Source organism: Grammomys surdaster, unplaced genomic scaffold (genome assembly GCF_004785775.1).
Source record: "Grammomys surdaster isolate TR1022 unplaced genomic scaffold, NIH_TR_1.0 165, whole genome shotgun sequence".
Lineage (NCBI taxonomy): Eukaryota > Metazoa > Chordata > Mammalia > Rodentia > Muridae > Grammomys > Grammomys surdaster.
This window is the reverse complement of record NW_021604613.1, coordinates 8,236,321-8,252,403: the sequence shown is the minus strand read 5'-3', so window position 1 is coordinate 8,252,403 and position 16,083 is coordinate 8,236,321. Positions and strand designations below refer to the sequence as shown.

Genomic DNA, 16,083 nt, shown 5'->3' with positions numbered 1-16,083 from the left:
GACAGGACAGAGAGAAATCTTTGAACTCTTGGAGTATAGTCTATAGAAAAGATAGACAGCCCTTACATGTTTAGGTAGGTTAGATAGCATGTTAGAAAGTGACAGAATTATGGGAACCAAAGTGAGCATGGGGAGATGATCCAGGAATGCTGGAGAAGCAGCTGTCATTTGGAGTAAGGGAGTCAGTGTGCCTCACTGACAGAGTAGTGCATAAGCAGAGACAGTGAAAGGAATAGAAGTGTATGGGGATGAGGGGCTTTCCACACATGTGAAACTACCAAAGCAAGCATCTCAAGGCAGTGCCATGATCAGTCGTTAGAGGACACCAGGAGGCCAGAGCTTAACTGGAGAAGAGTGTGTAGCCATGTCTTGCAGGGCATTTCGAGCCTTCATTTGAAACTTGGTATCTTGAGAAATTGAACTGAACAGAACAGAAACTGCTTGTCTTAGTTAGGGTTTTACTCCTGTGAACAGACACCATGACCAAGGTAACTCTTATAAGGACAATATTTAATTGAAGCTGGCTTACAGGTTCAGAGATTCAGTCCATTATCATCAAGGCAGGAGCCTGGCAGTACCCAGGCAGGCATGATGTAGGAGTTGAGAGTTCTACATCTTCATCTGAAGGCTGCTAGAAGACTGGCTTCCAGGCAGCTAGGATGAGGATCTTAAAGCCCACGCCCACAGTGACACACCTACTCTAACAAGGCCATACCTACTCCAACAAGGCCATACCTCCAAATAGTGCCACTTCCTGGGCCAAGTATATTCAAACCACGACACTGCTCAACACAGCCATGTTGCATCTTTACTTGAAACTGATTCTTATGTAAGCCATTGCTCGCCTTCTTCCCATTAGTACACATTCTGAGCTACAACTGAAATTCCTGGGATGTGTTTTGTTGAAAAGAGTCCAGATGTATCTTAGCACTGATCTGTCAGGGATATCCTCCCTTGTCAAAGTAATCATTTGATGGATTAGTTTAAGATGCACATTTTGTATAGGAAGCTACTTGGCAGGTCTTGCTTCTGCCCTGAATGTCTGCTATTGTGTATGTTCTGGCTGGCAGTGGTTAGGACTTGGCTCTGTTCCCCAGCATGGATCTACTGAAGCATTTAATTTTCTTCATGTGCTTCCCTCAATTATGGATCATGTTCTGTATAGGAAATAGCAATAAAGCTTCTCCTCCAGACCAGGAGGCACTAGAAGTGAAGGGGGAGGGGCACACATTCTGTTCCATTCTTTCAGAATGCCCATTCTGAACAGCAAGCAGTGCTCCCCAGCAGTCAGCCTTAATGATGATGACAACGATGATGACTGACTGACTGACTGAATTGATTTATTTTGATTTTATGTATATGAATGGGTGTTTTGACTACATGTGCATATACAAAACATGTGCATTCCTGTTTCCTGAAAAAGCCAGAAGAGTTAGACTGCCTGGAACTGGAGTTTCAGACAGTTGTGAGGTGTCATGTTGGTGCTGGGAATCAAACCCAGGTCCTTAATCACTGAACTGTCTCTCCAGTCCCACCACCACCACCACCACAGTCCTTTTTATGCATAGATGTCTCCAAGGCCAGAGTTTGCATGAGCTCTTCTTTTTTTTTCTTCCATACAAGTAGCTCTAAGGCTACTCTTATAGTGTGAGTTTTTAGCTACCCGGCTTTATGCTACCGGCTGTCATGTTTCCAGCCACCTGCCCAGGGAATCTTTGGATCTGTGAATTAAAGACACACACACATTAGCTTATTTTTATTATGCCATCTAGCTCAATAGCTGGGCACTAATCCTCTGCCCGCTACCCTAGGCTTAATTGGAGAAGTGGTCACTGGCCACTTACCCAAAGTCTCACATGGCTGGTTGGCTTTATCTCCTGTAGCTCCTATATCTATCTGTATCCGACCACCACATGGTGATTTCTCCTCCTCCTCCTCCTCCTCCTCCTCCTCCTCCTCCTCCTCCTCCTCACTGAATCCTAGCCCTTGCAACTCCTGCCCCCCATCTCCTTCTGCCAGCCATTAGCTGCTGGCATCTTTATTGATCAATCAAAAACAAATTGAGGACAAGGACCTTTAGCATTTGAACACACAGATTCCTGATTAAATCAAAATATTAGAACCAATCTCTGGCAATCGTTACTAATGTGTACATTTTCAGTGGGACCACTGCTCTACCCAATCATGCCCGATACTGATACATTCTTTTTTTTTTTTTTTCAATCCAGAGAGGGTTTTGATGTAACAAATTGGGTACCCAGGGCAACTGTGTTTTTTAAAATGCTAGTGATTTTTCAAAAGATCTAATAAATTGATGTTCTACTTGGTAAATTTAGTAGTGAAGACCTCCTCTCAGCCCTGCAGTATGCTTCAGATCTGCTGTGTTGTGCAGTGTTGGGTGAGAGTCCAGTAATCCTCCACCATGTGCTCTAAATCACCTCTGCTTACACTTCTGCACTCTCCGCTGGAAGAGTATGCCTTGCCCAGAATTTGAACAACAATTTTCATTCAGATCTCAAACACAAGATTGACTGTCTCCGGTTCATGAATGTAGCCACAACTGAGCTTGCTGCCTTGTCACCATCCAGGGTCGTGGCGCAGTTGTTTTCAATTTGTGTTCAAGAGAAAATTGAAACTCATCTAATGTTTATTTATATCTTTTTTTTCCCCAAAAATACAGAGAGGAGATAGAATTACTTTGAAGCAAATGGAAAGTTGTAGGCATGGGCTTTTCATTTGACTCACATAGACTGGCATCTTCCTGTGTAAATTTCTTGTCTATTTTTGACTGCCCTTGGTTGGTTAGTATTATACTGGGGTCTTTGAAGAGATTTTGCCTGTTTGTTTTTCCTTTATTTCTAGAATCTGGGGTGCAATTAGAGATACTTATGTAGATATAAAAACATTTCAAAATCCAAAATATATTTTGAAATGTTTAATATGCCTGGTGATATATCCTACATGTCATTTTAGTAAAAGAGAATTTATTGTAGATTTTCTGTAAATCCAAAGCTTATGTATAGGAGAACTTAATCTTTTATAAATAATCTTATGCCTATCACTCTTTTATTTTAGGTTCATTGTATTTTGAGAATGAAATGAAAAAACTATTCTTTACAATTACATGTATGTTAATTAATAAAATCTCAACTCCTTAGTTTTTCTGTTTCTTGCTATAGATTCTTTCCTAGAGAGGCAGTGTATGGTCCAAGACAAATGAAGAAATTTTAATCATGGTAGCAAAACAATCTGAAAGGAAAAAGGGAAGGCAAAGAGCAAGGCAAAATCTTAGAAGCTGGCATGTTTCTGGGTTGAGTGGAAGGAAGACCCCTCTACAAGGAAAGGTTAAAGGTTAAGGTGAGAGAACGCAATGGATCATGGGGAACTGGATCAACAACACTGTGGTTGAAGGAAGTGGAATTTTGAACAAGAAGGCAGCCAGCAGGCATGAGAATTGAGAGATCATAGAGAGTGGATCTTGAGAAGGCAAGAGTGATGAGGCCTTATGTCGTCCATCATTTGAGTGCTATGGCAACCATGGCTCTGTACTATAAGAGAGAGGCTAGACAGAGAATGTAGGGAGAGTCAGATAGATTTGGAATTAGCTTTAAGAGAGATGGGCAAGAAAAGTGGCTACTGTAAATGGAACAACCTGTAATGTGTTTTAAAGACTAGGGGTATTTTTACTTGATCATAGAGGGAAATGGCTTTTTAATTCCTCTATATTGTACCTAGAGAAAATTTATAATTCCTTATACTTGGATGCTATTCTTTTTTAATAATTTTTAAAAATTAATTATTTAATTTATTTACATCCCAGATGTAGCCCCCTCTGAGACTTCTTTACCTCATGCCCCTTTCCTTCATCTCTGAGAGGGTACTCCCCTGCCCCAGGTATCCCCCTTCCCTAGGGCATCAAGTTTCTACAGTATTAGGCTCATCCTCTCCCACTAAAGCCAGACAAGGACGTTCTCTGCTACATATGTACCAGTGGCCTTGGGCCAGCTGGTGTATGCTGTCTGGTTGGTGGCTTAGTCTCTGGGAGCTCCCAGGGGTCCAGATTAGTTGACACTGTTGGTCTTCCTATGGGGTTTCCAACCCCTTCAGTTTCTTCAATCCTTCCCCTAACTCTTCCATAAGGTTCCCTGACCTCAGTTGGGTTAAGGGTATCTTTTAAAGGCTAAAGCTTATAATATGGCTAGAAAGTGAAGGTTAAAAACAGTTTTTCTAAACCAGGATAAGATATATTTCTCAAAAATGTATAAGAAAAAAGAACTGAGTAAGGAAACTATCACTGTAAAAGCATTCTCAGACAAGGATGTAACTGATTACAACTTAAACAAAGGTGTTAACATGTGCAAAGGAAAGCAAAGTATAATCTGAGGGACTAGTTCCAACTTGTCCTCTTGGAGCAGAGTAAAGGATGAGTCATGCTGGGTGTCCTTTAGCCTGATGTGCACAGTATTGGTCTGCTGGTTCTTTGCTAGTTCTTTGTTAGTATTGGTTTGCTGGTTCTACCATGGTAGGTGTGACGGTAATGGTAGAGAATGTGGGGATCACAGCAAAATTATTTGAAATCTTTGTTCCTAAACTGGTCTTATTTGGGAACTTTACATTTGTGTTTGAGACTAGCTGCTCACAGATAACAGGGGATTTATATTTGTTGAAAATAATGAATTGGTCTGAGTGTGTATTTCAGTGGCTGAATGCTATTTTGGTATGCAGAAGGCTCTGGATTTAAAGATGATCACCTTCACTGAAAAATAAAAGTTAAATAGATAAAACATTAAAAGAAATAGAGCCAGGCATGATGTCACATGTCTTTAATCCCAGCACTTGGGAGGCAGATGCAAGTGAATCTCTGTGAGTTCAAGACCAGCCTGATCTACAAAGCAAATTCCGGGACAGCCAGTGTTACACAGAGAAACCCTGTCTCAAAAACTCTAAATAATAATAATAATAATAATAATAAAAGGAATGGGATATAAGAAATGAAATTTTTAGGGAAAATGTCAGTCTACAATAACCACAGTATTAACAATATGATTATCTCCTACTTTCTAGAATATGGTGAGGGATAACCCTGAGAAATAGCCCCTACCTGTCAACCTTTTGCTCTCGACCTCATCCTGTATGGGATGTCTGTATCTTTTGAGCCTGAATACTCATGTGTGCTGGTAGGCATTAGGACTTAAGGGGTCTGTCTTTTCTCCACATTCCTGAACAGGCTCCTTTGTCTCTATGCTTTCTTTCTACCCACGTTCCATATATGAGAAAAAACACACATGACCGTTTTTTGTAAGCCTGTCTTATTTTGCTTAGCAAGATGCTTCCCTGTAAACAGCACAATTCTGTTCTTCTCTGTGGCCGAATAAAACCCCATTGTGCCTCTCTACCACAGTTTTTTATTATATTTACAATCCAGCCGATGCCCCCTCCCATTCCCCCTTCCCATAGTTTTTCATCCCATTCCTTCTCTCCCTATCTTCGAGAGGGTGCTTCCCCCAATCAAGCCTCCCCCTCCCTGAGGCCTCAAGTCTCTTGAGGGTTAGGTGCATCTTTTCCTACTAAGGCCAGACCAAGCAGACCTCTGCTACATATGTGCTGGGGGCCTGGGACCAGCCCATGCATGCTGCTTGGTTGGTCTCCCAGTCTCTGGGAGCTCCCAGGGGTCTGGGTTAGTTGAAACTGCTGGTCTTCCTATGGGGTCACCCTCCTCTTCAGCTTCACCCATCCTTCTCCTAATTTGACCATGGGAATACCTGACTTCAGTTCAATGGTTATGTGTAAGTATCTGTCTCTGTCTCAGTTAGCTGCTGGTTGGGCCTCTCAGAGGACAGTCATGCTAGGCTCCTGTCTGTAAGCACACTATAGCACCAATAATAGTGTCAAGTCATGGTATCTCCCCATGAGATGGATCCCAAGTTGGGCTGGTCACTGGACCACCTTACCCTCAGTCCCTTCTCCATTTTTGTTCCTGCAGTTCTTTTAGACAGAAACAATTCTGTGTCAGAAATTTTGACTGTAGGTTGATGATCCCTTCACTTGAGGTCCTGTCTATCTACTGGAGGTGGACTCTTTGAGTTCCATCTCCCTACTATTGGGCATTTCATCTAAGGTCACTCCCATTGAGTCCTTAGAGTCTCTCACATCCCAGGTTTCTGATTCTTTCTAGAGCATCCCCCCACCTCCATACCGCACCCCCACGGCTGCTTATTTCTGTTCATTCTGCTAGTCCTCTGGGCTTCTCTCCTGTGCGCCCCATACCTGATCCTGTTCTCCTTTTCCTCTCCCTCTCCCACTCCCCTCGCTCATCCAGATACCTCCCTTCCTCTGCCTCCTGTGATTATTTTCCTCACCCTTCAAAGTGGGATTGAAGCATCCTCACTTGGGCCTTTCTGCTTGCTAAATAGCTTAAATTTGGTGGGTTGTATCCTAGGTATTTTGTACTCTTTGGCTAATATCCACTTATTAGTGAACACATACTACGCATGTCCTTTTGAGTCTGGGTTGCCTCACTCAGGATGATATTTTCTTGTTCCATCCATTTCCCTGCAAAACACATTATAACCTCGTTTTTTTTTTGAATTTTTTGAATTTTATTGGTTTTGTTTATCAGCCACCTTCTAAAACTTCCATCTACTTTTATAACATTTTCTTCTTTCTTTCTTTCTTACAACTTTTTTAATTGGATATTTTATTTATTTTTCAGATGTATGGCCTTTCCCCATTCCCCCCCGACCCAGGAACCCCCCTATCCCATCCTCCCTCCTCCTGCTTCTATGAAAATATGCCCCCACCCACTCTCCCACTCCCACCTCCCCACCCATGAATTCCCCCACACTGGGGCATCAGCCTTCACAGGACAAAGGACCTCCTCTCCCACCTATGCCTGACAGTACCATCCTCCCCTTTATATACAGCTGGAGCCGTGGGTCTCTCATTCTTAATAGCTGAGTAGTATTCCACTGTGTAAATAAACCACATTTTCTGTGTCTGTTCTTCTTTTGAGGGACAACAAGGTTGTTTCCAGCTTCTGGCTATTACAAATAAGGCTTCTATGAAAACATAGTGGAGCATGTGCCCCTGAAGTATAGTGGGGCATCTTTTGGGTATATGCCCAAGAGTGGTTTAGCTGAGTTTTCAGGTAGATCTATTTCCAATTTTCTGAGGAACTGCCAGATTGATTTCCAGAGTGATTGTGCCAGTTTACAATGCTACCAGCAATGGTGGAGTGTTCCTTTTTCTCCAGATCCTTGCCAGCATGTGCTGTCACCTGAGTTTTTTTATCTTAGCTATTCTGATTGGTATAATGTGGACTCTCTGAATTTTGATTTGCATTTCCCTAATGACTATGGACTTTGAACATTTCTTTGGATGCTTCTTGGCCATTCGAGATTCCTCTGCTGTGAATTCTCTGTTTAGCACTGTTCCTCATTTTTTAATTGGGTTATTTGGATTTTTGGAAGTTAGCTTCTTGAGTTCTTTATATATTTCAGATATTAGCCCTCTATCAGATGTGGGGTTAGTGAAGATTTTTTCCAATCTGTAGGCTACCCATTTGTCCTATTGACTATGTCTTTTGCCTTGCAGAAGCTTTTCAGTTTCATGAGGTCCCATTTATCTTGATCTTAGAGTCTGAGCCATTGGAATTCTGTTCAGGAAATTTCCCAATGAGTTTGAGGTTCTTTCCCACTTTCTCTACTAGATTCAGTGTATCTGGTTTTATGTTGAGGTTCTTGATCTAGTTGAACTTGATTTTTGTGCAAGGTGATAAATATGGGTCTATTTTCATTTTTCTACATACAGGCAGCCAATTAGACCAGCACCATATATGGAAGATGCTTTCCTGTTTCCATTGTGTGTTTTGGCTTCTTTATCAAAGATCAAGTGTCCATAAGTGTGTGGATTTATGTCTGGGTCTTCGATTGATTCTATTCTATTGATCAACCTGTCTGTCTCCGTTCCAAATCCATGTGGTTTTTATCACTATTTCTCTGCAGCACAGCTTGAGGTTAGGGATAGTGATTTTCCCAGAAATTCTTTTATTATTAAAAATTGTTTTTGCCATTGAAACAGATGGCTATAAGCTATTGTAAACAGGCAGCTTTTGTGGAAATTTACCAGCCTGAGTAGTCACAGACCTTGTAACTAGGTAGCCTTGGCAGATAATACCAACTTAGATAAGGACAAGTGAATCATAGGCAGTCATAGCCACCTATTCCCTGAACTTTCACCCAGTGGATACCCTGTTCTGAAAGATATCTGTATTCCCCCTGAACACCCACACTCCAGTGTCATCCCCTTCCCCACATCCTGCCTTTTTGTGTTTATAACCCCTGTGTGAATGCGTAAAAATTACAATTTGAAAAAAATAAATAAATTTTAAAAAAGAATTGTTTTTGCTATACTGTGTCTTTCCATATGAAATTGATAATTGCTCTTTTCATGTCTGTGAAGAATTATGTTGGAATTTTGATGAAGATTGCTTTGAATCTGTAGGTTGCATTTGGTCAGATGGCCATTTTTACCACATTAATTCTTCCAATCCATGATCATGGGATATCTTTCCATCTTCTGAGGTCTTCTTCAATTTCTTTCTTCAGAGACTTGAAGTTCTTGTCATACAGCTCTTTCACTTGCTTGTTTAGAGTCACACACACCAAGGTATTTTCTATTATTTGTGACTATTGTGAAGGGTGTCGTTTCCCTAATTTCTTTCTCAGTCTGTTTATCTTTTGAGTAGAGGAAGGCTACTCATTTGTTTGAGTTAATTTTATATCTAGCCACTTTGCTGAAGTTGTTTATCAGGATTAGGAGTTCTCTGGTAGAATTTTTGGGGTCACTGAAGTATACTATCATATCATCTGCAAATATTGACATTTTGACTTCTTCCTTTCCAATTTGTATCTCTTTGACCTCCTTTTGTTGTCTAAGTGCTCTAGTTAGGACTTCGAGTACTATATTGAATAGGTAGAGAGTGGGCAACCTTGTCTAGTCCCTCATTTTAATGGGATTGCTTCAAGTTTCTCTCCATTTAGTTTGATGTTGGCTACTGACTTGCTGTATATTGCTTTTACTATGTTTAGGTATGAGCCTTGAATTCCTGATCTTTCCAAGACTTTTATCATGAAGGGGTGTTGGATTTTGTCAAATGCTTTCTCAGCATCTAATGAAACGATCATGTGGGTTTTTTTAATTTGTTTATATAATAAACAAATTTACATAATGGATTATGTTGATGGACTTCTGTATATTGAACCATCCCTGCATCCCTGGGTTAAAGGATGGATGATTATTTTGATCTGTTCTTGGATTCAGTTTGTGAGAATTTTATTATTTTTGCATTTATGTTCATAAGGGAAATTGGTCTGAAGTTTTCTTTCTTTGTTAGGTCTTTGTGTGGTTTAGGTATAAATGTAATTGTGGCTTCACAGAACAAATTCAGTAGTGTTCCTTCTGTTTCTATTTTGAGAAGTAGTTTGAAGAGTATTGGTATTAGGTCTTCTTTGAAGGTCTGATAGAATTCTGCACTAAACCCATCTGGTCCTTTTGTTTGGTTGGGAGACTATTAATGACTGCTTCTATTTCTTTAGAGGTTGTGGGACTGTTTGGATAGTTTATCTGATCCTGATTTAACTTTGATGCCTGGTATCTATCTAGAAAATTGTCCATTTCATCTAGATTTTCCAGTTTTGTTGAGTATAGGCTTTTGTAGTAGGATCCGATGATTTTTTGGATTTCCTTGGTTTTTGTTATTATGCCTCCCTTTTTATTTCTGAATTTGTTAATTTGGATACTGTCTCTGTGCCCTCTGGTTAGTCTGGCTAAGGGTTTATCTATCTTGTTGATTTTCTCAAAGAACCAGCTCCTGGTTTTGTTGATACTTTGTATAGTTCTTTTTATTCTAGTTGGTTGATTTCAGCCCTGAGTTTGATTATTTCCTGCCATCCACTCCTCTTGGGTATATTTGCTTCTTTTTGTTCTACAGTTGTCAAATTGCTAGTGTATGCTCTCCAGTTTTTTTTTTTTTTTTTTTTGTAGGCACTTAGAGCTATGAGTTTTCCTCTTAGCACTGCTTTCATTGTGTCTCATAAGTTTTGGTGTAACAAACCTTCATTTTCATTAAATTCTAGAAAGTCTTTAATTTCTTTCTTTATTTCTTCCTTGACCAAGTTCAGTTTCCATGTATATGTGGGCTTTCTTTTTTGTTGTTGTTATTGAAGACTAGTCTTAGTCCGTAGTGATCTGATTGGATGCATGATATTATTTCAGTCTTCTTGTATATGATAAGACCTGTTTTGAGTCTGATTATATGGTCAATTTTGGAGAAGTTACCATGAGGTGCTGAGAGGAAGGTATATTCTTTTGTTTTAGGTTGAAATGTTCTGTAGATATCTGTTAAATTCATTTGGTTCATAACTTCTGTTAGTTTCACTGCGTTTCTGTTTAGTTTCTGTTTCCATGATCTGACCATTGCTGAGAGTGGAGTGTTGAAGTCTCCCACTATTATTGTGTGCAGTACAATGTGTGCTTTGAGGTTTAGTAAAGTTTCTTTTATGAATGTGGGTGCCCTTGCATTTGGAGACTAGACATTCAGAATTGAGAGTGCATCTTAGTAGATTTTTCCTTTGATGAGTATGAAGAGTCCTATATTTTTTGATAACTGTTGGTTGAAAGTCAATTTTATTCCATATTAGAATGGCTCCTCCAGCTTGTTTCTTGGGACCATTTGCTTGGAAAGTTGTTTTCCAGCCTTTTACTTTTGTCTGTCTTTGATACTGAGATGCATTTCCTGTATGCAGCAAAATGCTGGGTCCTGTTTACACATCCAGTCTGTTAGTCTGTGTCTTTTTATTGAGGAATTGAGTTCATTGGTGTTAAGAGATATTAAGGAATAGTGATTGTTGCTTCCCGTTATTTTTGTTGTTAGAGGTGAAATTATGTTCGCATGTCTATCTTCCTTTGTGTTTGTTGAAAGAAGATTACTTTCTTGCTTTTTCCAGGTTATAGTTTCCCTCCTTATGTTGTAGTTTTCCATTTATTTTCCTTTGTAGGGCTGGATTTGTGGAAAACTATTGTATAAATTTGGCTTTGTCATAAAATATCTTGTATTCTTCATCTATGGTAATTGAGAGCTGGGTATAGTAGCCTGGGCTGGCATTTGTGTTCTCTTAGGGTCTGTATGACATCTGCCCAGGATTTTCTAGCTTTCATAGTCTCTGGTGAGAAATCTGGTGTAATTCTGATAGGTCTACCTTTATATGTTACTTGACCTTTTTCTCTGACTGTTTTTAATATTCTTTCTTTGTTTTGTGCATTTGATGTTATGATTTTTATGTGATGGGAGTAATTTCTTTTCTGGTCCCGTCTATTTGGAGTTCTGTAGGCTTCTTGTATGTTCACTGGTATCTCTGTCTTTAGGGAAGTTTTCTTCTATAATTTTTGTTGAAGATATTTACTGGCCCTTTAAGTTTTCTATACCTATTATCCTTAGGTTTAGTCTCTTATTGTGTCCTGGATTTCCTGGATGTTTTGTGTTCGGAAATTTTTGCATTTTGCAGTTTCTTTGACTATTGTGTCAATGTTTTCTATGGTATCTTCTGCACCTGAGATTCTCTCTTCTATCTCTTGTATTCTGTTGGTGATACATGCATCTATGACTCCTGATCTCTTTCCTAGGTTTTCTATCTCCAGGGTTGTCTCCCTTTGTGATTTCTTTATTGATTCTATTTCTGTTTTTAGATTCTGGATGGTTTTGTTTAATTCCTTCACCTGCTTGGTTGTGTTTTCCTGTAATTCTTTAAGGAATTTTGTGTTTCCTTTTTAAGGGCTTCTACCTGTTTCCATGTATTCTCCTGTGTCTCTTAAGGGAGTTATTTATGTCCTTCCTATATCCTCTATCATCGTCCTGAGATATGATTTTAAATCAGAGTCTTCCTTTTCTGGTGTGTTGGAGTATCCACGGCTTGCTGTGGTGGGAGAACTGGGTTCTGCTGATGCCAAGCCTCCTTTGTTTCTGTTGCTTATGTTCTTGCCCTTGCTTCTTGCCATCTCGTTATCTCTGGTGTTAGCTGGTCTTGCTGTCTCTGACTGTGGCTTGTCCCTCCTCCAAGCCTGTGTGTCAGTACTCCTGGGAGGCCATTTCTCTCCAGGATGAATTTGGGTATGGAGAGCTGTGGCACAGGGTTAGCCCTGGAGTGCAGACAAAAACCTGAAAGATCCTGTTCCCCGATGTTCCTTGGTTCTTGTGTCCTGATGAGTCTGGGCTGGTCCTTCTTGGGCCAGGAATTTGAGCTCAAGTGGTGGTGTTACCTGTGCTCACAGGTGTGCCAGCACTCCTGGGAAATCATTCCTTTTCTGACGGTATTTGGGCATGGAATGCTATGGCCCAGGATTAGCTCTGGGCACAGATGGAAACCAGAAGGATTCTGTCCCAGGCTACTCCTTGGTTCCTGTCCCCTGAGGTCTCTGGGCAGCTCTTTCCAAGCAGAAGTGGTAGTCTTACCTGTGCTCAGAGATTTAGCCGCACCCCTGGGTGACCAGCTCTCTCCCAGCCATATTTGGGTATGGAGCACTGTGGCACAGCGGTAATTCTGTTTTTAAGAACTCTCCATACTGATTTCTATACTGGTTGCCATTATTTACATTTCCATGAACACCCCTCTCCCTCTCTCACCATCATCTGCTCTATGGTTTTGTGATAACAGTCGTTCTGACTGGGATGAGGTTAGCTCTCAGTATACTTTCAATTTCCATTCCTACCGGGAAAGATGGTATGTGTTTTTCATGTATTTATTAGCCTCCAAATGGAGTTGTCTATATGGACTATGAACCATTAAAGTCAGACATAACATGATTTCTTCTCCACTTGACCTGATAGCTGAGTTGAATACCTCTAGATTTTTGTCCCTCCTTCCTACTCCTCAGGCTGGTATTTCTACCTTGCAGTGAATGTGACTGGGTCAAGAGATGCCCACACTGGTTCTATGTCCCTGCCCTCTTTGAATATGTCTCCTCATTTTATTCCTGACCAACCACTCTCTGTCCCTCAGAAGGCCACTTTGCCAATGTTGTGTGCTGTAACATGTGCTTAGTTTAGTTTAATTAATTGTTTGAGAAGAGAAAGAAGAAAAATGAGACCAGAAGTACAGACATTTTTGCACAAGCACAACCTCCTCATGGACACCTTGTAGTCAGAGTGATGCTGACACTTCTGGTTTTAACAAAACTGTTGCTGGTGCATCTACCTTCCTGGGGTCAAGGGCAGTGGCCAAAGCATTTTTTGAAAAATTTCAGTGTGCTTTGCCACTCATCTTCTTATGTTGTTTTTGTTGCTGCTGTTCTTTTAAAACAAGACTGTCTCATAGACCAGGCTAACCTGAAATGTATTTCCTCTTGCCTCTGCTTCCCAAGTGCTGGGATTACAGGGTGTGCTACCACTTTCAGCTGCTGACTACTTTTATTATTCTTTTAAAGAAAAATTTTGTGCATGCAGACATTCTCTACTCTGTCCCTGTATGTTTTCCAAGGGAGGAAGTGTTCAAGTAAATTTGTTTGCAAAAATTTGAGACTTTCTCTCCCCATCTAAGCAGCTCTGATTGTTCAAATGGAAGTTGTGAAACAGCTACCCTTGTTTGTCTAATCTACAGCACTGATACAAGCCCATAAATCCTGGTCATGCCAAGAATGATGAGTCTAAATTAAATTACATCTGGTCTTTTATGGAGTATGTAACCACCAGGAACAATGTTCATCTGCAGTTAATAAACATAACCACGGTGTCTTAGCCAAGTGGAACTTACTAGTTGTTAGGTAGTAAGAAGCCTAAATACAGATGGTTTCAGAACTCAGCAAACTATCACCGCTGCTTCTGGTTTCTCACTCTGTTCCCTTAATATATGGCTCTCCTTAAAGAGAACTGCAGAGGGATGTGAGCCCATCCCTGCCTATGTTAAACCAGAAAACTCCCAGCTTCCTGTAGGTCCCACCAATAAACTGCCACATAAATTTTCCTAGCCAGAACTAGCAGTATGTGGCTTCATTTAGCTGGAGAGGATAGTGGAGACTGAGTATTTTTAACCAGGTACAACTGTTGCCTTGAACAAACTTAGAATTATTTTGGCAAAGAAGTTCAGTGACCAGACAGCATACAATCTGCCCCAGGTACCATAGAATACCTTTAAAGTCCCATGTGTAGTAATTGCCTGAGTGTATTCTAGGTAGACATCTTGGTCACATTCTGTGATGGAGTAGGTTGTCTGTTGACTGTACAGGAGAGCTGGTGATATCACAACTGGTATATGCCTTCCAATTCTTGGGAACTTTGGCCTTTCTTGGCCTTCCACACTAAAGATTCATTGACTTATAATGTGATAAATGACATGAAGAGACCAGCCCACCCAGAATGTTCTGACTTCTAGGACCCTGAATGACAGCCCAACATGGACAGACACCAACAGCAATCTTCATGAGCCTTCAACTTTGACCAGTTTTCTATTTCAAGTTCAGAAGAAGGGGCTAGAGAGATGGCTCAGAGGTTAAGAGCACTGACTGCTCTTCCAGAGGTCCTGAGTTCAATTCCCAGCAACCACATGGTGACTCACAACCATCTGTAATGAGATCTGGTCCCCTCTTCGAACTGGCAGGGATACATGCAGGCAGTATAGTATATTATGTATACTATATACATAATAAATACATTTAAAAAAAAAGAAAAAAAAAAGCCGGGCGGTGGTGACGCATGCCTTTAATCCCAGCACTTGGGAGACAGAGGCAGGTGGATTTCTGAGTTCGAGGCTATCCTGGTCTACAGAGTGAGTTCCAGGACAGCCAGAACTACACAAAGAAACCCTGTCTTTGGAAAAAAGAAAAAGTTCAGAAGAGGACTTTGTTCTACTTAGAACTATTTCTTTGTGCTTTGAATCATTTCTCCATCTCTGTTCTTTATTGAAGGTTTTACTTTATCCTGTCTTTTTTTTCCCCCAGTCTTAGAGGTATATTTCTAAATTTTGATCATAATGAGAAAAGGCAGCATATCTGACTTTAAAAGCCAGTATTATCATATATTTTTCAATCAATAAGAAAAAGTTTTAAGCTAGTATAATGTGAACAAGTTCTAGACTATGACTCTTTTGGCCTTCAGCCGAGGCAGGCATGACAGGGCAGAGCCAGAAGCAGTGGAGCATCCCTGCTTCCTAAGCATGAGAGGAATACTGCAGTTTCTATAAGGAAACCCTGGGAAGTGTTGTCCACTGGCCTGTTCTCTGGGCTACTCTCATGCCTATCTTTCTTCTGTACCAAATTTGAAAGACTGTCTCTTACTGTTCTTATGTTAGCTCTGTTGCCTTTGGCCTTTGCAGGCAGTTGGCCTGGAAGAAGTGAGGAATTGGCTCGTGCTGCTTAGCACTGTGCCTGCACTGTGCCTGCACTGTGCCTGCAAAGCCATACTGTTGCCTGGCTCAGCTTCCAGACTTCGAGTCTCTTGTTCACCCACCATGGGTTCTGTTGAATTCTCTCAGTTTAGTTCTTTTTCAACTTTTGATAAAGATTTCATAAATGAAAGTTTACCTCAGCTTCTTTCTCACAAATCAGCCCATCACTGAAGCTACAGTAAATCAACCCTTGGTTCATTGCAATATTATATTTTGGTAATACCCTGGCCAGACCCAAAGGTGCCATCATCCTCCCTGCTAGACGCCTGGTTTCCCCCAGTGGATGCAAATGCAGGTTGATAATGTGGTAGGAGGTAGTCATTAGAAACAGTGTTCACTGATGGCCTGCCTTCTTTACCTTTTTTTCTGCTTATTTTAGAACCTGTATTGATTTGAGCTTAGAGAAGGCAGGTTGTAATTAAGCTAAAAGTGTCTCTTTGGTTTTTACCAGATGAGAATTCTCCAGCCAACTTCTGGGATTCTAAAAACAGGGGTGTGACTGGAACCCAAAAAGGACAAATTGTATGGCGAATTGAGCCTGGGCCCTACTTCATGGAACGTAAGTAATCAATGAACATGACACAGTATGAGACTGAGTAGTATACATGTGTGTGAACCTATAGAATCATATGAATGTGACACAGTATGA

General features: G+C 40.7%; 1 protein-coding gene across 1 annotated transcript in view; it reads left to right on the top strand.

Moving 5' to 3' along the window:
• The window catches only part of Hecw2 (HECT, C2 and WW domain containing E3 ubiquitin protein ligase 2), a 203,930-nt gene that overhangs the window by 49,939 nt on the left and 137,908 nt on the right, over nucleotides 1-16,083 (top strand). The window contains exon 2 of the mRNA XM_028765597.1: nucleotides 15,886-15,993. Within this exon, the coding sequence (XP_028621430.1) occupies nucleotides 15,886-15,993 (108 nt within the window). The remainder of the gene's footprint in view (nucleotides 1-15,885; nucleotides 15,994-16,083) is intronic.